This window comes from Nicotiana tomentosiformis, chromosome 8 (assembly GCF_000390325.3).
Source record: "Nicotiana tomentosiformis chromosome 8, ASM39032v3, whole genome shotgun sequence".
Lineage (NCBI taxonomy): Eukaryota > Viridiplantae > Streptophyta > Magnoliopsida > Solanales > Solanaceae > Nicotiana > Nicotiana tomentosiformis.
The window spans coordinates 16113679-16139863 of record NC_090819.1 but is presented as its reverse complement, the minus strand read 5'-3'; the positions used below and the strand labels follow the sequence as shown (position 1 = coordinate 16139863).

The window sequence follows — 26185 nt, the reverse complement described above, 5'->3', positions numbered from 1 at the left end:
TGGAGAAAATACCATGAGTTCACGTGCTCCATAATTTGGGCCTAAATTGTTACGTACTGCCCACTCATATACCATGCATATTGAAGTTAAATCGTCTAATCATCTTATCTAAAAGCTTAATCTGTGAGAGTGTATATTTTTATTTACTTACAGATTTTTAACAAAAAAAATTATATATGACAAATTACATGTTAGAAGAATAGGTTCAAATGCATGAATATATAGTATAATTTTTTCTATATTGTTATTGTATATATATGTAAATTATTTTTGATATACCTACACAAAGGTGAGAAGGGTACACAAGCAAGCAGGAGGGGGGGGGGGGGTGCTTGGGAGGTGGTAAGTCAAACAGAACAGCATGCATGGGAAAGAAAGAGAAGCAGAAATCTTAATAGATGCATAAAATAATGTTTGACCTAAAATACACACTTTGCTCTGTCAAGCAATAAAGGTGGAAAAAGGGTGAGACTTTTTGCTCATGATTTTGTATTTATTAGCCTTACTATATTGACATGAATTTAATTAACTTTTCCAAGTCTGAAATATAAACACCATAAAAAGCCAATAATATGCTCATCTGTTCCTGTGATTCAAAGCAGGATACTTCTCTTTCTCCGTATCCAACAAGTGTCCTCATCTAGCCCTTTCGATTTTCTTTTCCAAATTTTTCATGTTCTCTCTATTTTCAGTTCGTTGCACAAAATATTTCATATTCACACAAAGTCTACAAAAAGGCCGCACTTTATGGGATGTGATATAGACAATTTATCCTAATACAAGATTAGTGGTTGTTTTCACGTCTCAAACCCGTAACTTATAAGTCATACGGGACGATCTTACCGCTTGCGGTTCCACGGCTTCATTCTCTCCTTTTTTAATCTAATATAGAAATGAATCTAATGGTGCCACGTCATCTGGTGCCACGTCAACCCGTAACTAATCTATGCTTTTAATCTAATGGTGCCACGTCATCTCTATAGAAAAGAATTATATAAAGAGAGAAAAAGAGAAGAGAGATATCCTTGTTTTATTGCGATAATAATGGACTGAGACACGGAAAATTTTATTATACACACAACGGCAAGTGAAATATCAAAATTAGATGATACTTCTAAACTCCCCACCTCCAACCTTTAATCTTATGCTAATAATAATGGAAATAACTAAAAAGATCTGGGAAGTTACACATGAACAACTAATGGATTGGATTATATTGGCTAACAGTTTGCTTATTTTCTTGGCTGTGGTCTTAACGAAGAGGACACAAAGCGTATTGCATGACTCCACGTAGCTTACTCAAGGTTTTATTGACATTATTAATAAGCTAAAAATAATACTGCCTTGTTCATTAAAGAATTAAAATTTTAACTAATAATTACTCTATTAATGAATTAAATTTTGTGGGTTTTATTTTACACGTTCATTTAGCTTGACTAGAACATCGCCCGGTCCAAATTTTTGCCGCTATACGCATTTGAGTTTAAGTTTTATACTCCGGTTAAGTTATCTATAATTATAGGTATGTGTTTATCAAAATATTATAATTCAATAACCTAAAAAAATAACGTAGTTAACTTAAAAAAATAACTTGCAAAAGTTTTTTACACTCTCAACATATATAACTTAAATTAATTTTTATTTGATACATAAATTTAAGTTATATTTACATCACCATATTGTTAATAGCATGTTAACCAGAAAGATAAAGCTACATGTAATTGCTTTTAAGTGACATGAGCTTTTAGACCGTCAATACAATAAAATTTAAACTCATATATCTTTTACATATTCATTTAGGGGCTCCTTTTTTTCAAAAATATATGAATGAGCATCCAATTTTTACACCAATTCATACTAATTAATATGCCATGATTAAGTGGTAACGGACAACAAAATTTAAACATTTTCTTCTTCTACTTTTTCTCTTAAATTTTCGTATCCAATTAATATCATCTCAAAAAATGGGACGGATACGTGGCTTCTTCAAAGTTTGACGACAGCTAATTATTTGAATACCGAAACAAAGAGAAGGCCAACTATTGGAGAATATGATGTATTTGAATTTGATGGTCATATTCAGAAAGAAAAAGTGGAAAAGAAAGAAACGCTAATTAAAGGCTGATATATACATCCATACATTAAGGGTGTGTTTGGTATAACGGAAAATATTTTCCGTAGAAAATGTATTTCGTAGAAAATATTTTCCGTAAAAAATATTTTTCGTAGAAAATGTTTTCCAAGAAAATATTTTCTTAGAAAACAAGTAATAATCTTATTCATTTTTCGGTGTTTGGTACGCAAATTAAGAAAAATAACTTCTCAAGAGTATTCATAAATAATTTAGATACAATAAACATGAAGTCATAATCTTTCGAACCAACAACCTTTCGAACCCACAAATTTCATAAACTTTCGAACCGCTAAACTTTCGAAACCGTAAAATTTCGAACCCGTAAACTTCCAAACAGATAAACCTCAGTACTCATAACTTTGGAACTTGTAAAATTTCGAACTTGTAAAATTTCGAACTTGTAAATCGAAAGATGAAAAAACTAAAATTGAATATATATATATATATATATTTTTTTTTCAGGGGAGCAGGGGCGCGGGGGACGGCGGGGTGTAGAAAAACGAAAAAACAGAAATTTGAAATTACAAAAAAAAAAAGTTAAATGCGGGGTGGGTGGTGCAGAAAAAAAATAAAAAATAAAAAATACTGAAATTTGAAATTACCAAAAAAGTGAAAAAAAAAATTGTGCGGGGAGGGGGCAGTGGGATGGGGTGCGTGGTGCAGAAAAAAAAAAAGAAATTTGAAAATTATAAAAAAAAAAAAAAAGGGTAAAAAAAACATCTTTTTTTTGTGTGGGGTGGGGGGCAGTGGGTAGGTGGTGCAGAAAAACGAAAAAACAGAAATTTAAAATTACACAAAAAAAGTTAATTTTTTTTTGCGAGGGGGTGTAGGGTGGGTGGTGGCGGAAAAAAAAACTAAAATTTGAAAAAAAAAAATTAGGTGCCATCACGACTAGGTGGATTTTGGGTCATGACAGGGGTGGATGGGTGGGTGAGGGTGGGGAAGGTTGAGAAGGAGTTTTGGAAAATATTTTCCCTTCTCTTGATAAAGAAAATATTTTCCTCCAATGGGAGGAAAATGAGTTCATAAGAAAAATATTTTCCAAAACATTTAAGCCAACCAAACATAGAAAAATTGGAAAACATTTTCCGAAAAAAAAATTTCTTCATACCAAATACACCCTAAATATATATTTGTACTAACTTCTTACAAGGGAGTTTCGAAGAAATGGTAAAGTTATTTTCGTATGGCTTATAGGTCATGAATTCGAACCGTAAAAGTAATTATTAATACTTATATTAGGATAGACGACCTAAAGTAATATTTTTTTTGCTTCTTATCTTGTTGATTTTATCCTGGGAGCAAACATTGGTTGATTTAATTTAAAAGAGAAGGGACACGTCCCCCATTTAGTGATCACAAACAAAGGACGGCACCAAATCCCTTTGACTTCTTATTTTTCCTTTTCTATTTTTCCCTTGCTTCTCTCCTCACTATATAATACAACACACACACTCAATCCACAAGTACTTTCTTTACGGTCTGTTTTCTTCTTCACATCTCAACAGGTTCACATACTACTTATTTTTCTTTTCTCACTTTGAGTATTCTTTTTTATTAAAAAAAACTAAAGTATATTATAATTTTTACTATGGGAAGACCACCTTGTTGCGACAAAAATGGACTTAAGAAAGGGCCATGGACTACAGAAGAAGATCAAAAACTTATTGATTACATTCAAAAACATGGCTCTGGAAATTGGAGGACACTTCCTAAAAATGCTGGTATTTTTCTAATTTTTCTCTCCTTTTTCTTACTTATAAGTTGTAAGTGTATTTTAAAGTTTTTTAACAGTACTATTTTTTGTAAATATGTTTTTATAGGGCTTCAAAGGTGTGGAAAGAGTTGTAGGCTACGTTGGACTAACTATCTAAGGCCAGATATTAAAAGGGGGAAATTCTCCTTTGAAGAAGAAGAGACAATCATCCATTTGCATAGTATTCTTGGAAACAAGTAAGTTTTCCTTTTTTAATTAAAATCATTTAAAAGATATATTCGCTTTTTTAGTCATAATTCATTGTTAATATTTTCAACTTTGATGTAGGATCACTTTTTGTAGTCATAATTCATTTTTACAATTTTTCTACTTTCTCCATAGCTTAGAACTTTTTCCAACTAAAGTAACTACTATAGTAATTGTCATAAATGAAATTAAGTACCCAAAAAAAAAAAAATTCATTGTCGACGTACATAAGTTAATTAAAAAAAAAATTGGGTCATACTCTAGAGTTGGATTCTTGCTCATTATATTGTATATCATTTTTGACTATAGGTGGTCTGCCATTGCTGGTCGCTTGCCTGGACGGACTGATAATGAAATCAAGAACTACTGGAATACACACATTCGAAAAAAGCTTCTGAGAATGGGAATTGATCCAGTGACTCATAGTCCTCGTCTTGATCTTCTTGATCTTACTTCCATTTTTAACACTTCACTCTACAATTCATCTCAAGTGAATCTTTCAAGGTTATTAGGTGTACAATCCCTAGTAAATCCTGAGATTTTGAAAATAGCCACTTCTCTCTTTTCTTCCCACCACCAAAACCAAAACCAAAATTTCTTATTGCCAAGTAATTTTCAAGAAAATCAACTATGTAATTCCCATGTCCAAAACCAATTGTCCCAATTTGTCCAAACTAGCCAAATTCAAACCCCTATTCAAAATATTCCATCTCTTCCATTTTATGGCGAAGCTCAAGTCATGCAACAACCTAATGTGGAGCAATTCTCATCAAATATTTCTAATTTTAGTTCACAAAATTGCCAATTAAGTGAGTGGCAAAATTTTACCTTTGAATCTCTTTTGTCAACTTTATCAACACCTTCATCAAGTCTAACTTCATTGAATTCGAACTCAACATGCATCAAGAGCAGCAGCACTATAATTTCTGAAGAAGAGAGGGAAAGCTACTGCAGCAGCATGTTGAATTTTGATATTTCAAATGGCTTGGATGTTAATCATGATTTTTTTTAATTTACTCTTTCATAAAGTTCCACTCAAAGATTTAGAAAAAAAGGTGTTTCTTGTTCGCTTAGCCTTGGACATATTGTTGTTTCCTTTATTTGTTAAAAAAAATATTAACTTCACTACTGCCTGAGTGGAAAATGGTCATTCTTTTGTTTTTTTGCTTCAAATTAAAAGGTCTCCATACAATAGGAATATCTTGTCAAACTTTGTATCCCTTGTTTTGGCCCTTTTGTTTTCAAATGATTCTTAGCGGAGGATCTATCACAAATAGGTTCAATTTTTTATTTTCGAGGTAGGAGTAAGATATGTGTAATTTTTTCCGGACCTATTTATGGGATTACACTAGATTTGTTATTGTAATCAAATGATTTCCGAAAAGATTGAGAAGAACATGAAACATATAAATCAAAGTAGAAGAGTTCAAAAGAGAAAGAAAAAAAATGTGCATTGATAGAGACATTGATGATGCTTGTCTCAACTACTGTATCCACGACTTTCCATAACCATCAATTTCGTCTTCCTTTTTTCTTAAAAGAATTTCTTCAACACATTAAATATTACAAAACAAAGGATTCTATAATCTATAAGTTTTGTAGTGGCTAGTCATCTTTAAGAATATTAAAGAAATGAAAATTTGATATATAATAATCTCTATAGATAGACAGATCACGAAACCAAAGTCACAATCACATCAAAGACTTTCCTTATTTATGCATTATTATTATTATTTAAACAACTCAATTAAATAAAGTGTCGTTCTTTTAGTATTTTTAGGTAGGCTGTATATATCTCACTGGATAAGTGACTATTCATACCCCAACTCGAAGATAATCTTCTAAAAGTAGAAGTATGAATAGATTAATGTTTAATAATTAGATGGTTCCGTAGATCCTAACAGCCAAGACACCGGAGACAACGCCGCCGTGTACCGTGGCCGGAGATTAAGAAGGTGACACGTGTTCCATAAGATGTCCTTTTCACGTTCAAATAACGTAATTCATAATTACATGGGTTTGTTTATTAAAATTAAAATTGCAAGATTTGACCAAAGAGGAGTACACGTGGTAGAGACGAGTACCAAAGGTAATTATAATGTGGGACCACGTTCCCCGAAAGGGAAACTATTAAAAGAAAGAAAAACGGGCCTCCAAATAATTAGCTTAATTGAAAACTCTGCGTGGCTGTTGTGTTAATTTTTGTTTTTTATGTCCTTGCCATGCAATTAATGAGGATGTGGGTCCATTTGCCTTCTGGCCACGTGGACTCATTTGAAGTTTGGGATTGGCTTCACTAGTTAAATATATTATAAGATGAATACGACAAAAACTGATCGTACAATATATAATTAAGGCGCATATACAGCTGCTAAGTAGTGACTTCTCATTGTCTCCTACAACGGAAGTTTCAAACTTAGGCTCTTTATAATAAGATGAAACTTTTTTACTGCATGTCCACGAAGGGACTAAAATAAGATAAACTCACGGGTTAAAATTGGTTCTACAATTTTTTTTAGGCTATGATTGACAGTCTTATCCTATTGTAATTTAGTTCGATCATATTTTGTTTTTTCATATTTTTTCACTTAGGAAAATCATTATTTCTTGATTTCCTCCTATTATATAAAGTAGGCTCTTCACTAATTGTGAGGAGGTTGGTGGAATAGTATAGGGAGAAAGATGGACTTGCCTATACATTGACCTAGAGAAAACATACAACAAATTTTCAATGGAGGTTCTATGGAGATATTGGGAGACTAGGGGTATTCTTGTTGCTTACACTAGGAAGGTTAGGGATATGTACGATGGAGTTAAGACCCGGGTGAGGACAACGGGAGGGGAGATACGAACCACTTTCCAGTTGTGATTGGGTTGCATTAGGGGTCAGCTCTTAGCTCATTTTTATTTACCTTAATTGGCGATGGACACACTGACGCGCCATATTCAAGGAAAGATACCATTAATTTATGTTATTTGCAAATGATATTGTACTAATTGATGAGACGCGAGGCTATATTAATACGAGACTGGAGGGTTGAAGACAGATCCTGGAGTCTAAAGGTTTCAAGGTGAGTAGGACCAAGATAGAACACTTAGAGTGCAAGTTCAGTGAAGGGACCAACGAAGTGGACGTGAACGTGAGGCTTGATATATAAGTCATCCTTAAGAGAGATAGTTTCAAGTATATTGGGTCTATTATCCAAGAAAATGGAGAGATGGACGAGAATGCTACATACTGTATTGCAGCGAGATGGTGAATGGAGGCTCGCATCCAGTATTTTATGTGATAAGAATGTGCCATTTAAACAACCTGGGACAAAGTGTTGGCCAGTCAAGAATTCCCATGTCCCGAAGATGAAAGCAGCAAAAATGAGGATGTTGAGATGGATGTGTGAACATACCAGGATTATAAGATTATGAATAAATATATTGGGGTCAAGGTGGAAGTAACCCTGGTAGAGGACAAGAAGCACAGATGTCTCAGTAAGGAGGAGTGAGGGGTGGCCTTGGTGGGTCTGAAGAGAGATAGAGGTAGGATAAAGAAGTATTGGGGAGAGGTGATTAGGCAGGATATGACGTTGCTTCAACTTACCGAGGACATGACCCTTGATAGGAGGTGTGGAGGTCGAGGATTGAGGTAGAAGGCTAGTAGTTAGTCGAGAGTGTTTCTTAATTTTCTATACCAGTGGTATTACTGTTAGTCTTGTATTCTATTATTGTTAGATTTCTATTATTACATGTTGTTCGTTTCGCTTCGTTTTCTTATAATTATCTTGTTGTTACTGCTTTTTTTTTTTTCATCTTTCATTGAGTTGGGGTTCTATTAGAAACAACATCTATACCTTCAAGGTAGAGGTAAGATCTGCGTAGACACTACCCTTCTCAAACTCCACTTGTGTGATTATACTAGATTTTTTTATTTTGTTGTTATTGTTACTGCTGCTTCACTAATTGTGATGACGATATAATTAAATGAATAAAAGTTCTAATAGTAATTTAATTAAATGCAAAAATTTACACATTTAAATATTATATCATAGTGGATAGAGGTTCTGGTTCAAGTCTTACATCACCTAGTATTAAAGAAAAATCATGTGTTTGACCTTTGAAAAGGAATCAAACCCACATACGAGAAAACATGTCAAAAATATAATTCTAAATGCATAAAACTATATCCTCTAGCTCTAATACATTAAATTTTTAAATGAGATGGTTCACACAATTTAACAAGATTGAATATTGAATACCCCGCACATGAATATAGAGGGCATTTTTTTATGGTATTTCAAATTGTCTTTAAAATTACATTCACATTAAAAGTTACTGAAAATTTTGCAGATTAACAAACTCTAAACGAGCGAAATGATATTTCTACAAAGAAAAATATAGAAACGCATACTTATAAATGACTTTATTAGAAAGTTGAATTAGCTACTTCAATTCAAAATAAATTTCAAGTGGATGAAATCGGCCAAATGTCTTGGTTAAAGACGGGACTGCACATATCAATGAATTCAACGAGATTTAAGATGGCAAATTGATTGACTTTGCAAATTAAAGCCGGGTGCAAACAATTATTCCCTGAATCTTAGGAACTGTCGTGTGTCAACGGAACAAGTAGAGACAAGATAAAAAGTTATGGGTTCTGAATTTGCTGTTAAATTCATAATTTATTTCAATTACTTGATTCGTAATTAAATATTTATATATTTTAAATGAACTTACTAGCTAATATAAATATGATCGTCTCAACCAATAACTAATATTGTAGCTCTGCCCCTGAGGTGACTAATTATATACGGTCAAATTTTTCTATAACAACCTTATTTGTTTCGAATTTTTTTGACTATTATAGCGAAATTCTGTTATAGAAAACATATACTTAGCATAAAATTGATTCCATAAAAACTTAACTTTTATAATAAATTGTTATTATATAACAATATTGTTATAGAGGGGTCTGACCATAAAATTAGCGTAGACTCAAAGGTCTCATACAACGAAGGTTTATTATGGCCTCAAATTCATCCTTGGGATTGAAAAGTGTACACAAATAGTCAACTCCTTAGGTGAGAGGTTGAAGAGCACATCCACATAGCCTACCCAAACAATAGCCACAAAAGCTCTAAAGCTTCTATTGCCTTATATTTAGGTCAACCTCAATCCCATATAAGGTAAAGTAATTAAGATTCCTAAGTATATCCCCCTAAACACTTATGTCACCCATACGTACACCAACAATCAGCTGTGATTGACTATTCTTACACAAGATAAAAGTAAAACTGTACTCGACTGCGTATTTAGAGTCAAGATTTAATTAACGTTGAAGAACAAAATGATACATCCACTGGTTTGACTAAACACCGACCATAGCCGTAGAGTCATACTCTCACCAGGGTTGAATATTGCATTAAAGCAACAAATTCAATCAAAATTATAATTTTCGATGTGAAGCATATATAAATTTATGTGGAAAGAGGTTTTTTGTCTTTGCCAGCTTACGTTTCCATCTCCTTTTTTTCTTCCTAAAATCCTTTTACTATTGTCTGCGTTTTTGTTTTGTTATGATTCTTTTTCCATGGTTTTTATATGATAGTATGCCACTTGAGAGAATACATGTTCAAAGCAAGGAAATTATGTCCACAAGGAATAAGAAAATGGGACCTTTAATTTTCAAGGAATTAATTTCATTTTCTTGTTTTCTCCATTTATTAAGATGATGCTCCTCTTCATTTTTTTTGTGGGGATTGTAACAACCTGGTTTTTAAAGCAACTTTATGTGTTATTCTCCGATGATAGGATCAAAATTGTATTATTGTTTCTTCCAATTGTATATAACTTTGTATTTGTATTTGTTATTGATTTACATTCTTATATATTGCTCCTGTCTGCAACAAGAAATACAAGCGCGTGCATTCCTCATATAGATTATAAGTAAAAGTTTTATTTGATAAAATATGACAAAAAATAATTTTATAACTTTATTCTTATAATTAATGAAAAATGATAACTTTATGCCATAATAGGTAAAGTTCAACTTATGAAATGTGACAATATATAATGGGTAAAAATTAGTTTTTTGATCGCACCGCCAATGATTTGATGCACCGACCATAGTCGTATGTATAATCATGAACTCACTTTCTCTTTTCTCACGACCGCCCAAAGAAATTAAAGTTTCTTAGTTTTGAATATAAATTAGATTCCAAAAGTTCGTTTCTGTCATCGCTTGTGTTTTCATTTGCTTGAATTGAATAGAAAAATGGCAACTTTTCAAGGAAGTCCCTTTTCTAATTTTCTTGTTTCTCCAACATGTGGAAGAGATGCCCTCCTTGACTTCCATTTCTTTTAGAATATCTTATGAAAACAATAATGAAAAAAGTAATTCGAAGCCAGAGCATACACTAAACGATGTTAATTTATCATGATTAAATAATAAATTATGAAAGTAATATAAATTAATTAATTATGATTAAATGATAACCTTATGTGAATGACAAGTGTCATGCAGTTTTGCTTTAATTGGTGCATACACCAAATGCAAATTGGTTTTTTTCTGCATGTAACAATTAAATTTATTATCCTTCCTTGTCATATTTAGACTATGAAAAAATTTACGCATTAAAAGAATTGCATTTTCCAATCTTTCTAAATTTCTATTATAATCATAGTATAACTATACAAAAAAACCACTGGGAGGGCGATGTCTAGCTACTTCTGTCTTCTGGAATATCATGTTTTCTTAGAGTAACTCTTTTGCAATTAGCTAAGAAGGGACGGAACATATTAAACTCTTTAGGTAAACAATTACAGTACTTATATATGGACAGTTCATAAGTGAGTACTTAATCCGTTCATCTCAATTTATGTGGCAACGTTTGACTGAATAAGAATTTAAAAAAGAAAGACATTTTAATCTTATAATCTAAACTAAGCCAGAGACATTTGTAAGTGTATGAATATAAATATTTTATTAAGGGTAAAACATCAATTTTTATTTTTAAATATTAATAAAAATATTGTTTTTTTTTTTTGGATAAATTAAAAAGAAAGTATATCATATAATTTTGCACTGGGTTATTATCATTCATGTAGCATTTATTACATTCAGCGAGTGGCAATTTGAGATATTCCATCAGCCTTTACGATGTCAATTTTCGGATTTTTTTCCATAGATATAATCGTAGAGTCAAGTCCACTTTACCCCCTTAACCTTTAATTAAGGGTTGGGAAACAATAACCTCCTCACGTTTTGAATGGGAAAAGAAACCCCCTTGTGCAATAGCTTTCCGATGAAATAATTTTTTTTAAATAAAAATTCTTTCTTTTTTGGATAGATAATTTTTAGAATAACCAAGTTCTTTCGTTATAGCCCAAAAACTCCACATATGACAAACAACTAGGATCTATATAATTTATGAATTTCTCCGTTAGCCTTCTTCCTGCATAGTTTAAGATATTATGTAATGTAAAATGCTTCCATAATAAATTTTCAAATATGACATTATCAACTACAATTTCTGTTCAATAAAGATATTTTTAAAATAAGTAAAGTTTAATAATTGCTTTAGTATAATAATTTTAATATAAAAAAATGCATAAGTACCCCCCCCCAATCTATAGTCAGTGTAACGACCCAACCGGTCGTTTCGAGGTTTAGCGATCCGTTCAGTAGTTTGAGGCCTTGAGTAGCTACATATTGTGTATTTTGACTTGTGTGCATGGTCGGATTTGATTTTCGGATGGTTCGGAATGAATTCAGATGAGTGATTCTCAGTTTAGAAGCTTATTTTGAAAATGCTAACGGAGATTTGACTTTTATGGAAACGACTCCAAAACGGTATTTTTATGGCTCCGATAGGTTCATATCGTGATTTTGGACTTGGGCATATGCTCGGAATCGAATTCGGAAGTCCGTAGGTTGATTTGTGATGTTTTGCCGAAAGTTGGCAATTTTAAGGCCTTGAATTTTCATAAGTTTGACTGTAGGTTGACTTTATAACTATCGTGTTTGGATTCCTGTTTCGGAAGTTGGAATAAGTCCATTTTGTCATTTGGGACTTGTCCGCAATGTTTGGCGTCATTCCGGGTTGATTTGATAGGAATCGGATGCGCGGTCGCATTTTTAGAAGTTTTTGAGTTTCATGTTGAATTCTTGTGTTTTGAGGTCCGATTCGTGATTTCAGATGTTATTTTGATGATTTGATTGCATGAGCGAGTTTGTGTTATGTTTTTAGACTTGTGTTAATGTTTGGTTTGGAGCCCCGAGGGCTCGAGTGAGTTTCGGACGCGTTGCGAAGTGTTTTGATAGAGTTTGAGCACTGATGGTTTTGTGCAGAAGCTTCAGGTCTCGCGATTGTGAGAAATGAGTCACAATTGTGTTTTTAGTTTAGGTGTGTTAATTTCGCATTTGCGAACAAAGAGTTCGCATTTGCGAAGGAGGGGCTGGGCAAGCTGTTTCGCATTTGCGATCAATCAAGTCGCATTTGTGAGTGTCCATTCTTCGCTTTTGCGAACTTTATATCGTATTTGCGACTCTAGCAGGGATGGGGGATCTTCGCTTTTGCGATGGATTTCTCGCATTTGCGAGATTCGCTTCAGGTCGTAATTGGGACACCTGCGACTGGACATAAGAGCTGAAGGACGGGAGTTTGGTCTCATTTTCATATTTTGGAACACTAGACTCTGTATGAGGCGATTTTGAAGAGGGATTTTCATCTACAAACTTTGGGTAAGTGATTCTAATCTATTTCTAATCATATTCCATCATTATATCTTGGATTTTAACGTCAAAATCATGTGATTCAAAGTGAAAATTTGTGAAACTTTGTCAAATTTTTGAAAAATAAGAATTTGAGTTTTGAGAGTCGATTTGGACTCGGATTTTGAAACTAATCACATATATGAACTTGTGGGGTCATAGGTAGTCGCGATCTACCATTGGACCCGAGTTTTTACCGGACGGGTCCCAGGTAGACTTTTGTTGACTTTTGAGCAATTGTGGAAAGATCGTAACTTTAATTATTGGGATTGATTTATCTTGCATTATTTGATATTATTAAGTCGATTTTGGTTAGATTTGTGACGAGCGGAGGTGAATTGTAAAGAAAAAGCTATTTTTGAGAATTGTTTGACGTCTTTTGAGGTAAATCTTGCCTAACGTTGTGTGGGGGAACTACCCTGTAAGAACTGAGTTGTTTGCACTATTTGAACTACGTGAAAGACGTGTACATGAGGTAATGAATGTGTACACAACTTATATATGGAAATTTGACTGGCTTAGACTCTTAGGTTATCATGTTCATTAAAAATAAAGTTGTCTTCTCATGTTAAATCCTCCATTTGCTAAATTCTGTCTCACGTGTCTTATTTGAAGTTGATTGATTCATGTTGTACACTTGTTGTCAAATAAACCCTTATAGGCCTTAATTGAAGTTGTTGCCTCTTTAATTGACATGCCATCTCTTCCGTAATTACTTAACCTTAATTAGAGTTATTGTTATCTCTTTCGTAATTGCTTAACCTTAATCAAAGTTATTGTTATCCCTTCATTATTAATTATTATTGTTTGGAGTTATTATTCGTGTTATCTCCTTCCTTATTGATTTTTCGTTACTTGAAGTAGTTGTTCATGTTATCCCTTTACTTGTTGATTTCTATTATTTGAGACTTATTGTTGAATATTATCTCTTTTAGTATGAGTTAGTCTTATCTAATATTGTGGTTATACATTATTTCTCTCATTGTTGAGTTATTTGGTGTTGAAGTTGTGAAAGTTAATACGTTGAGGCAATGTTGATTATTATTGAAACATCTATCTTATTGAGCATTTTTCATCCATTGTTGTTGTTGATATTCTTCTATACATTGTGGTGGAGTTGTGGGCTATTATTGTGAAAATATTGATGTTGTTGTTGTTGGCCAGTTATGATATATGGGCATTTGTGGTGTAAATTGTTATTGTATTATGATATTGATGCGCATGCGGTAGTATAAGGCTTGGGGTTGATGTGCATGCGGCGGTATAAGGTGAGACTTATGTGCTTGTTTCTTGTAGGGGAACTATGTGAAGCTACGCGGCATCATAAGGTGGGCTAAATTACGTGTAGCTATTTCGAAAAAATTATTTTCAAAACCTATTTCAAATGTAAGGCTCACGCGGCAATATAAGGAAAGATTGTGATTGAAATTGAGAAATGTGAATATGAGGCAGTACCTCGGTTGTGATTCTTGATTATACGAGGCGGTACCTCGGTTTATTTTCATTATACACGAGGCAGTGCCTCGTTGTGATCCTTGCTATTTATTTCATGTTTCAAAGTATTTTGGTGGGAATATTTTTTGTTGCTTCATTCTTTATTATTCTAGCAGTTCTTGTCCGTTCATGATCATTGTAGCCCTTTAGTTGCTTCTTTTATGCTATTTCCATTGTTAATTTTTAGTACTAGTTCATGCTATTATCTTGGTTTCGTCTCAATTGTCTCTTCATTTTTTCATTACATATATGTATTATATTTTCATACTGTCTATGACCTGAGGGCATTGTTATTGAAGATATTTGTGTAGTGGTGTGCCTACTTGGTGTGAGTTATGCATTTTACTTTTTGTAGTTTTGTTACCTATGTACTATTCGACGTCTCTGCTCTTACTTATTGACTTGAGTTGTGATAGAACACTTGCACAAACATACACGTAATTAATCACTCATATCGGTTAAAAAAGATGAATCCTAACGTTTATTGACCATTTACATGTATTTTTGTTTACTTGCCTTCTGTGTGAGAGTTGTACTATTGGCACGTGATTCGTCTGTGCGGTTATGAGATATTATCACTCCCTTAGCACGTGAGTTGTCCGTGTAGATATGAGGTATTAATGGTATTGGCACATGAGTTATCCGTGCAACACATGAGTTGTCCGCGATTTTGAATTGTAATGTGGGCACAAGATGCCAAGTGATTAGGGTTCGTGAATTGGGACACGTGATTGAAATTATGAGGTGTGGTATCTCGGGGAAACTCTTGAATAGATCTTGTGTGAAAGCAATTATTCTTATTGAGTTCTTACTTATTTTTCTTACTTGGTTTCACCGGACTTAAGTTGTATTCAACTTACCCTATGGTGTTATTACCAGTTTGTTTCTTGTTGATAATTATTGCTTCTAGTTTTCTGATTCAAGTATTATTGTCGTTTACCATGTTTAGCTCTATATTGGTATTGTTTCTTATTAGTTTTATATTTACACTCGTATAGGTTGTCATGTCTAGTAGGTGTCTTGACTGTTCCTCGTCACTACTCCACCAAGGTTAGTCTTGATACTTACCGGGTACCGTTATGGTATAGTCATGCGACGATTTCTGTATAGTTTTGTGCAGATCCAGGTACTTCGAAGTTTGTGGATCATTAGCTAGTTGATCGGACATTGACGTGGAGACTCAAGGTATATCTGCAATCGGGTTCGCAGGCCTCGGAGTCAGCTTTTGATAGTTTACTTTATACAGTTTATTTCTATTCCGGAATAGTTGTACTTAAAAATTTTCTAGTGAACTCAGTAGAGCTTATGACTTTTACTACCGGTTTTGGGATATTATATTGTACCCGAGGCTATTGGCTTATTATAGAAGATTATTGTTTATGTTCGATAGTTGTTGTGGTTAAATTCTGTCATCTAATTCAGTAAGTGTTAGGCTTACCTAATCTTAGAGACTAGGTGCCATTACGACTTCCTATTAAGTGAAAGTGGGGTCGTGAAAGTCAGATTCCCAACTGCGCACTCTATCTTTTTGGGATTTTATTATCCCTCTAAACTAATTTAAAGTAGAATTATTTGCACCCTTAAAGCTTACGTGGCTGAGTGCATGTATATCACTCTCCTTGCTTTTTTTATCATTTTTAGCGAGGTATATAATTTCTTACTTTTTGTTTCCTTTTCCTTTTCTTTGTCTTTTTCTTTTACTTCTTTTTTCGTTTTTTCTCTATTTCCGACGGATATTCACTCGCTGACGACTTTGTCTAACCATTCTTCTTCATTTATTATATTTTTCTTCTTCCTCTTTCTATCATTTTAACACACAAATTAAACTCTCAAAAAGATCTATTCATAAGAAAAGCAAAATACACTCAGATTTGGAGGAAAAAATTCATCATTGAAAAACCTTCCCATGCAGGAAAAAATGGAGGTATTGAAATTTTAACTGGAAAAGTCCTCTTCTAACCTAGCAGACATACTTATACTCATATTATATATCATAACTCACCCCTTAATTATAACATCCATCATCTTTATACCACCCACAATCACCTATTATAACCACCATCCAAAAATAATCTACCATAATAGCCATTAAAGAAGCGTAGCAGCAAACAAAAAAGAAAAATATGAGTGAATCTTTATTATTTCCGTTTGTTGGTGATGACTGGAGTAATGAAGTAGAGAAAAGAGAAAGAAAAATACAAATTTTTATTTTTATTGTTTTTATATGAAATCTGATGTGTCAAGCGAGTGTGGTTCACTGCCCAACGGACATTTGGTTGTGGTACTTTAAGGGTGAATTTATTTGACTTTAAAATAGTTGAGAGGGGTAATAAAAATTTCGCAAAGATAGAGTGTGTAGTTGAGAATCTGGCTATAGATCAGGGGGTAGTTATGCATTTTTTCTTTAATATACAAAGAAAAAATATAAATAAATTAATACTCACAGCAATAATTCTTTCATCTAATATATGTCAGAGAATTGACTATTTCAGTGTATCCTTCTCTCTTCATAAAATGCTAAAACATCTATGGTGAATGTGGGTTCAACATATTTCTTGAATTTCATAAGCAAATTATTTTTCTTTATTGCAACAATTCTAACATTGACCTTAATATAATAGAAAAATATCTTAAATTTTACAAGCAAGAAAGATGAAATTTAAGTATTGATTTAGATGAAAAATATTATACTTCACATTTAAAATGATAGAGAAAGAGAAAAAAAATCTTTATTTTAAAAAAGAATCTCTCACCAAAAAATATATTGCATAAGGGGGTTCCTTTTCCCATTCAAAATGTGAGAGGGGTATTATTTTCCAACCCTTAAAGGTTAAAGGGGTAAAGTAGATTTTACTCTATAATCAAATAATATTTATCCGTTTTAGCTGAAATTTTGGGTTTTAAAAAGTAGCGAGATTTTTCTTTAAAAAATATATATAACCTGGTTAAAATATTCAACTTATATACAACTTACATAGAAAATCTTTTTTTGTATACAATCTGATCAAAAAATATAATTTGCACACAATTATGTTGGTATATATATTTTTTGTTAGTATCTTGTGCCCAAAAATCAGTAAAGTAAAATAATAATAAACTGGAGATAAAATATTATTGTTGTTAGTCAAAACCAAAATAGAAAATTATTTCGATGCAACGATTTGCTTGTGTGTCCTTAAAAAATTTAATCCCCTCGTTGTTGTCTAATGCTTTATGGATTAATTTCTCCCAGGATAGAACGAAAATTTATTCAGTTTTAGTGGCAATTCATAGAACTTTGGGGAACTCAAATAGCAGAGCAAATCATGCTTGATACTTACTTTTTTTGTTGTGAAAAACAATGTAGAAATACATAGGAGAGAAGGGAGTGCTGCAAATTTCGGTAAAAAATAAGGCCAATGTCACGACCCAAAATTCACTATAGGTGGTGATGGCGCCTAATGCCGCCGTCAGGCAAGCCAACGGTGATTTATCGATTTGATTACTCATTTTATTACTTTGAAATCATAATTTTCAATAATTAAACATTATAAAATAGAATTTACAGGGTAGATGATAATATTTACACGAACCACAAAAATGAACAACTAGAAGGAACCCCTAAAACCCGGTGTCACAAGTGCATGAGCATGTTTTAAGGAGTACAACAATAATACAATATCTGTCCAGAATATAAATAAGACATGATAAAATAAATAGTACGATGGAGACTCGGTGGACTGCGATGCGTAGCGTGGGTTGCAGCTCACATAAAATTTCCTCAACAGATGCACCTACGCGCCAAGATGATCACCAAATGAACCTGTCATATCCTGCACATTTAGTGCAGAAATACAGCATGAGTACGTAAATCAACACGTACCTAGTAAGTATCTAGCCTAACCCTGGAGAAGTAGTGACGAGGGGTCGACATCGACACTTACTAGAGGCCCTATAAAATAATATAATTAATTCATAACAAATATGAAGTGCACATCAATAGTGGGGTAAATCTGTAAATTTTATAATCTTCCAAATATTTCCTTTAAAGTATAAATTTTTCGATCTTGTATTCTACCTTAACAACTCAAAAAATATCAAGTGCCAATATCAAATTAATAAGGAATACCATAAAAATGCCTAGCATCAGTGAAGGGTTTATCTCGTGAATATTCGGACTACTAGCGATATAATGCACAATTCTGCGGAGGTCGTTCGGCCCGATCCAGAATAATGTGTACACTGCCGAAGGTTGAGCTGCACAAACCATAGATGCATCTATTATATTGCCGAGGCGTTCGGCCCGCTTCACTTGAAAGGGTATACATATATTTATTTCTAAATCAAATCAGTTATAACTTTAATTAATTAAGCCAGCCGAACGAGTTCAAATAATTCAATTATTACATGATACAGTCCTAAGTCTACCCGGACATAAATATGTTTTAGCTACGTACGAACTCTCGTTACCTCGTGCGTACTTAGCACCCATAGCTAGTTGCACATAACAATAAATATCACCTAGGGGGTCGTTATCCCCTCACAAGGGTAGACAAGAGACTTACCTCGAGCCGAAATTCCAAAACCGGCTCCAACACCTCTCTAACTCTTCAATTCAAGCCAAACGATTCGAAACTAGTCAAACAATGTGCAACTCAATCAAAATATACTCTAATACCAATAATTAATCAAATTAAATAATTCCCAACTCCGCTCAAAAAGTCGATAAAGTCAACCCTCGGGCCCACGTGCCCGGATTCCAAAAATATTTGAAGATAAACATTACCCATAACAATACAAACTCAAATATATGATTTATTCCTAATTCCATATCCAATTTCGTGGTCAAAATCCAAAAATACCAATTTCTAGGTTTTCTACAAAAATCTCAAATTTTTACAAATTTTCATACTTAAATCCATATATAAACCATGTATTTAACTCACAATGTGAAGAAATCACTTACCCTATAATAGATGATGAAAATGGCACTCCAAAATTGCTCCAAAATCGGCTCCCATGGACAAAACAAAGTGAAAATTAGCCAAACCCCCGATTTTAAAAGAACACTGCCCAGTCCGACCTTCTTCGCGAACGCGACACTACTCTCGCGTTCGTGAAGCACAACCTGCTTTAGCTCCAAATTCCTCCTTCGCAGACAGGCGCGTGAACGTGATGCCTTTCTAGGCATGACCATCGCGAACATGGAACCATCCTCGCGAACGCGTAGGCTAAAAACATCCCAGGCCCAGCTTACCTTACGCGAACGCGACCAGTCAATCGCGAACGTGGAGCACAACTGCCCACACCTTCGCGAACGCGACTTCCTTATCGCAAACGTGTAGAACAAAAGGGCCCGGTCCAATATTCCTTCTTCGCGAACGCGCGAGGCTCTTTGCATTCGTGAAGAACAACACCAGCACCAGCAAACCAACAACATCAACTTAGCCAAACTTGGTCCTAAACTACCCCGAAACACACCCGAGGCCCCCGGGACTCCGTCCAACCACACCAACCAGTCCCAAAACATGAAACTAACCTGCTCGAGGTCTCAAATCATACCAAACAACATCAAAACAACGAATCGACGAACAACATTTTTCTTTAAACTTCCAAACTTCGACAAACGCGTCTGAATCATATAAAAACATTCTTGAATGACGCCACACTTTGTGTGCAAGTCACAAATCACGATACGAGCCTATTCCAAGGCTTAGAACCCCAAACTGACATAGATAACATCAAAATCCACTTCAAATCAAACTTATGAAATTCTTAAACTTTTAAAATGCCAACTTTCCATAATAAGCGCTGAAATACACCCGGACCACCTGATTACTCAACCCGAACATACGCCCAAGTCCGAAATCATCATACGAACCTATTGGATCCATAAAATCCAGATTCCGAGATATCACGACCCAATTTTACCTATAGGTCGTGATGGCGCCCAACACTATAGCTAGGCAAGCCAACTAATAAATTAAACATATATAAAAAAATATTTAAATCCAAGAAAAATAATAAGACACTAAATTCTACCAATGTGTGTGTCAAGACCTGGTGTCACAAGTGTATGAGCATCTAGTAGATTATACAAAACCATTAATACTGTCTGAAATAAAAATAGACAGAAAGAAAAATACAAGGAGAGACACTGGTAGCTGCAGAACGGCTCAGAAAGGCAGCTCACCACTATGCCACTGGATAGCGTGGGTGTAAGACGATAGGTCCCCCACTGGTACTTGCCTCAGGTCCTGCACAAAAAGTGCAACAAGTAAAGTATGAGTACGTAAACAACGTGTACCAGTAAGTATCAAGCCTAATCTCGAAGTGGTAGAGACGAGATGACCGACTTTGACACTCACTATGGGTCAATAATAATAATTGAAATAAAATTAGAATATCTAGATGAGCATGATTCACAGAATATATCAATAATTTATTTAACCAGCAGAAATAATTAAATTTCTTTTAATTTTAATAAATTTCCAAATTTATCAATTAGTATCATTTACAGGAATAACAATAATTCCTTAACAAGCAGGAATAATAATTAATTAAATTCCAAAGATTTTCAATTTATCAATTAGCTTCACAAGCTGTAATAAACTATCAAAGTATCGTGTAATTATTATTATTAAACACGATATCTGCCGAGGTCATACGGCCCGATCCAGAATTTTGTGTACACAGCCGAGGGACGTGCGACACGATCCATAGATGCATCTATCCTGCCGAGGCGTTCGGCCCGCTCCACAAGAAAGGAGGACATTTTCTTATGTACCTCCGGAATGAGATTATATTTATTATAAGATAAATTCGCGAGTAAGAACAATTTCTCTTAACAATTAATTAATTTAAACAGAAAATCAAGTATATGAGATTTTCATCCTGTAATAGTTTTAGCTAAATATTCACAATATATATATATATATATATATATATATATATATATATATATATATATATATATATATATATATATATATATATATATATATTAATCAAGTAATATTAATCAAACAAGGAATACAATTTACACAAGTAATTCATGCTTTGAGTCCTAAACTACCCGGAATTTAGCATTAATAGTAGCTACGCACGGACTCTCGTCGCCTCGTGCGTACGTAGCCCCCACAATTAGCAACAATTATTTAATTTTAATAACCTATGAGGTAATTTCCCCATCACAAGATTAGACAAGAGACTTACCTCGTCTTGCTCCAATTTAATCCACTAGAAGGCCTTTTCCACGATTATCCAACTCTGTCTAGCTCGAATCTAGCCAAAATAATTCGATACAATCATTAAAAATTATAGGAATCAATTCTATAAGAAAATACTACATTTAAAATAAAAATTCCTAAATTAATTAAAAATTTGTCTGTGAGGCCCATGTCTCGGAATCTGGCGAAAGTTACGAAATCAGACAACTCATTCAATTACGAGTCCAACCATACCAGTTTCACTCAAATCCGACTATGAATCGATACCGAAATCTCAAAAATTCATTTCTATGAGATTTCTAAAAATTTTCCAAATTTCAATCTCAAAACACTAATTAAATGATGAGAACAATGATATATTTGTGTTTATAGACCAAATCCGAGTTAGAATCACTTACCCCAATATCTTTCCTTGAAAATCGATCCAAAATCGCCTCTGCTCAAGCTCCAATTTGTTAAAAATGGCGAATGGGACGAATGCCCTCTTTTTATAAAGCTGCCTAGACAACCTTCGAAACTGTGCCTCGAACGGGGCCTCGATCGTGGCTTCGATCATGGCCCTCGAGCCTAGGCCTCGATTGTGGCTTCGATCACAGGCTCGAGCCTGGACCTCAGTCATGGCCTCGATTATGACATCGAACATGGTCCTTCGATCATAGCCTCAATCATAGCATCGAGCTTGAGCCTTCGATTGTGACCCTCGATTTTGGGTCTCGATCCTAGCCCTCGAGCCTTGCCTTCGATCATGGCCCTCGAACTGTGCCTTCGATCATGGCTTCAATACACAAGCTCGAGCCTGAGCCTCGTCAACCCAGGGCTCGATATCTGGGCTCGATACTAGGGCTCGATATCTTGCTCAATATCTGGGCTCGATCACAGCCCAGAATGTCCAACAGAAGAGAAAAAATTGCAGCTGCTTTTTAAGTCAAACTTTTGATCCGTTAACCATCCGAAACTCACCCGAGACCCTCGGGACCTTAACCAAATATACCAACAAGTCCTAAAATATCATACGAACTTATTTGAAACCTCAAATCACATGAAACGACACTAAAATCACGAATCATGCTCCAATTCAAGCTTAATGAAACTTAAAATTTCCAACTTCTACATTCGATATCGAAACCTATCAAATCAAGTCCGATTGATCTCAAATTTTGCACACAAGTCATAAATGACATAACGGAGCTATAAAAATTTTCAGAATTGGATTCCGACTCCGGTATAAAAAAAGTCAACTCCCCGGTCAAACTTCCAAATTTAAATTCTTCTTTTAGCCATTTCAAGCCTAATTTCACTACGGACTTTCAAATAAAATCCCGATCAAGCTCCTAAGTCCAAAATCACCATACGAAGCTGTTGGAATCATCAAAATTCTATTCTGGGGTCGTTAACACATAATTCAACACCCGGTCACTATTTGAACTTAAACTTTTAATTTTTTATCAAAATTTCATATCTCGGGCTAGGGACCTCAGAATTTGATTCCGGGCATACGCCCAAGTCCCAAATCACGATACGGACCTACCGGAACTATCAAAACACTAATCCGAGTTCGTTTACTCAAAATATTGACCAAAGTCAACTCAGTTGAGTTTTAAAACTCTAATTCACACTTTAATCCATTTTTCACATAAAAACTTTCCAGAAAATTTTACGGATCGCGCACGCAAGTCGAGGAATGATAAATAGTGCTTTTCGAGGTCTTAGAACACAGAATTAATTATTAAATTTAAAGATGACATTTTGGGTCATCACATTCTCCACCTCTTAAACAAACGTTCGTCCTCGAACGGGTTTAGAATAATACCTGGAGTGCCAAATAAGTGTGGATATATGCTCCGTATATTTTCCTCGGCCTCCCAAGTCGCTTCCTCGACTGGTTGGCCCCTCCACTGGACTTTTACTGCAGAAATCCTCTTGGACCTCAACTGGCGAACCTGTTTATCAATAATGGCAAATGGCTCCTCTTCATAACCCAAGCTATTATCTAGCTGAACTGTGCTAAAGTCTAACACATGTGATAGATCGGCATGATACTTCCGGAGTATAGATACATGAAAAATCGGATGAACTCCCGATAGACAAGGTGGCAATTCAAGATCATAAGCAACCTCCCCAACTCGTCTCAACACCTCAAATGGGCCTATAAACCTTGGGCTCAATTTACCCTTTTTCCCAAATCTCATGATTCCCTTCATCGGCGAAACTTTCAAGAGAACCTTTTTGCTTACCATAGATGATAAATCACGCGCTTTCTGATCCGCGTAACTCTTCTGTCTGGACTGTGCTGTACGAAGTCGCTCCTGAATCAACTTTACCTTTTCCAAGGCATCCTTCACTAAATCAGTACTATATAACTTAGCCTCACAGGGCTCAAACCACCCGATGGGTGAACGTCATCGCCAACCATATAAAGCCTCAAATGGAGCCAACTCGATGCTGGATTGGTAACTATTATTATAAGCGAACTCGGCCAAAGACCAGAAACTATCCCACTGACCTCCAAAGTCAATCACACATGCCCTGAGCATATCCTCCAAAATATGAATTGTCCGCTCTGACTGCCGGTCGGTCTGCAGATGAAAGGTTGTGCTGAGCTCTACATGGGTCCCTAACTCACTCTGTACTGCTCTCCAGAAATGTGAAGTAAACTGAGGGCCTCTATCTGATATGATAGAAATTGGCACACCGTGCAACCGAACTATCTCCTGGATATATATCTGGGCCAACCTATCTGAAGTATATATAGTCACAATAGGAATAAAATGTGCTGACTTGGTCAGCCTGTCAACAATGACCCAAACTGCATCAAACTTCCGCAAGGTCCACGGAAACCCAACTACAAGGTCCATAGTGATGCGTTCCCATTTCCACTCTGGTATAGTCATCTACTGAAGTAGGCCACCTGGCCTCTGATGCTCATATTTAACTTGCTGGCAATTTAGACACCTAGCTACATACTCAACTATGTCCTTTTTCATTCGCCTCCACCAATAATGTTGCCTCAAATCACAATACATCTTCGTAGCACCTGGATGAATAGAATACCGAGAACTGTGTGCCTCCTCTAGGATCGTTTTCCTCAGTCCATCCACATTAGGAACACATAGACGATCCTGGAGTCGCAGAACACCATCTGCTCCAATAGTAACTTCCATGGCACTACCCTGTAGTACCGTTTCTCGAAGAACCATTAAGTGTGGATCATCATATTGGCGAGCCTTGACCTGCTCAAATAGTGAAAACTGAGCTACAACACATGAAAGAACTCGGCTGGGCTATGAAATATCCAATCTCACAAGTCGATTAGCCAAAGATTGAATATCTAAAGCTAATGTCCTCTCATCTGCTGTAATGAAAGCCAAACTACCCATACTCTCCACCTTTCTACTGAAGGCTTCTGCAACCACATTTTCTTTACCCGGATGGTATAGGATAGTAATATCATAATCTTTCAGTAACTCAAGCCATCTGCACTGTCTCAAATTTAGGTCCCTCTGCTTGAACAAATGCTGCAAACTGCGATGATCAGTGTAAACTTCACAAGACACCCCATAAAGATAATGCCTCAAAATCTTAAGAGCGTGAACAATCACAGCTAACTCCAAATCATGTACTAGATAATTATGCTCGTGGGGCTTCAGCTGACGTAAAGCATATGCAATAACTAGCCTTTCCTGCATTAATACACAACCCAAACCAACGAGTGAAGCGTCGCAATACACTGTATACATTCCCGAATCGGAAGGCAATACTAACACCGGTGCTGTAGTCAATGCTGTCTTGAGCTTCTGAAAGCTCACTTCACAATCATCGGACCATCGGAATGGAGCACCCTTCTGGGTTAATTTGGTCAAAGGTGCTGCAATAGATGCAAAACCCTCCACGAACCGACGATAATAACCTGCTAAACCCAGAAAACTCTTGATCTCAGTCGCCGAAGTGGGACGATGCCAATTTTGAACTGCCTCAATCTTTTTGGGATCAACTTTAATGCCCTCGCCCGGTATAATATGCCCCAAAAATGCTACAGACTCAAGCCAGAACTCACATTTAGAGAACTTAGCATATAACTTTTGTTCCCGCAATGTCTGAAGCCCTACTCTCATATGCTGCTCATGCTCCTCCTTACTGCCCGAGTAGATCAAAATGTCATCAATAAAGACAATGACAAACGAATCAATATATGGCCTGAATGCCCTGTTCATGAGATTCATAAATGCTGTCGGGGCGTTAGTTAAACCGAAGGACATCACCAACAACTCATAATGACCATATCTAGTCCGAAAAGCAGTCTTCGAAATATCCGAATCCCGAATCTTCAACTGATGGTAGCCCGACCTCAAGTCAATCTTAGAGAATACCCTAGCACCCTGCAACTGGTCAAATAAATCATCAATATGCGGCAACAGGTACTTGTTCTTAATAGTGACTTTGTTCAGTTGATGATAATCAATACACATCCGCATTGTTCCATCCTTTTTCTTCACAAATAATACCGGTGCACCCCAAGGCGATACACTCGGTCTGACGAACCCTTTGGCTAGTAACTCCTCAAGCTGTTCTTTCAGTTTTTTCAATTCTTTCGGAGCCATGCGATACAGTGGGATAGATATATG

The 26185-nt window shown here is 35.1% G+C and overlaps 1 protein-coding gene across 1 annotated transcript; it reads left to right on the top strand.

The window, feature by feature from the left end:
• Window positions 1-3624: 3624 nt before the first annotated feature.
• Window positions 3625-5422, top strand: LOC104095604 (transcription factor MYB102). The gene is made up of 3 exons (XM_009601756.4): window positions 3625-3858; window positions 3958-4087; window positions 4407-5422. The coding sequence occupies exons 1-3, from the start codon at window positions 3726-3728 to the stop codon at window positions 5107-5109; spliced, it is 966 nt and encodes a 321-aa protein (XP_009600051.1). The 5' UTR covers window positions 3625-3725; the 3' UTR covers window positions 5110-5422.
• The last annotated feature ends 20763 nt before the right edge of the window (window positions 5423-26185 follow it).

Bases quoted from the DNA above. Each gene is read 5' to 3' on its own strand.
- LOC104095604 (XM_009601756.4), top strand. From the start codon at position 3,726: ATGGGAAGACCACCTTGTTGCGACAAAAATGGACTTAAGAAAGGGCCA. The intron at 3,859-3,957 runs GTATTTTTCTAA...ATGTTTTTATAG, and splicing joins GACACTTCCTAAAAATGCTG to GGCTTCAAAGGTGTGGAAAG. The intron at 4,088-4,406 runs GTAAGTTTTCCT...TTTTGACTATAG, and splicing joins CATAGTATTCTTGGAAACAA to GTGGTCTGCCATTGCTGGTC.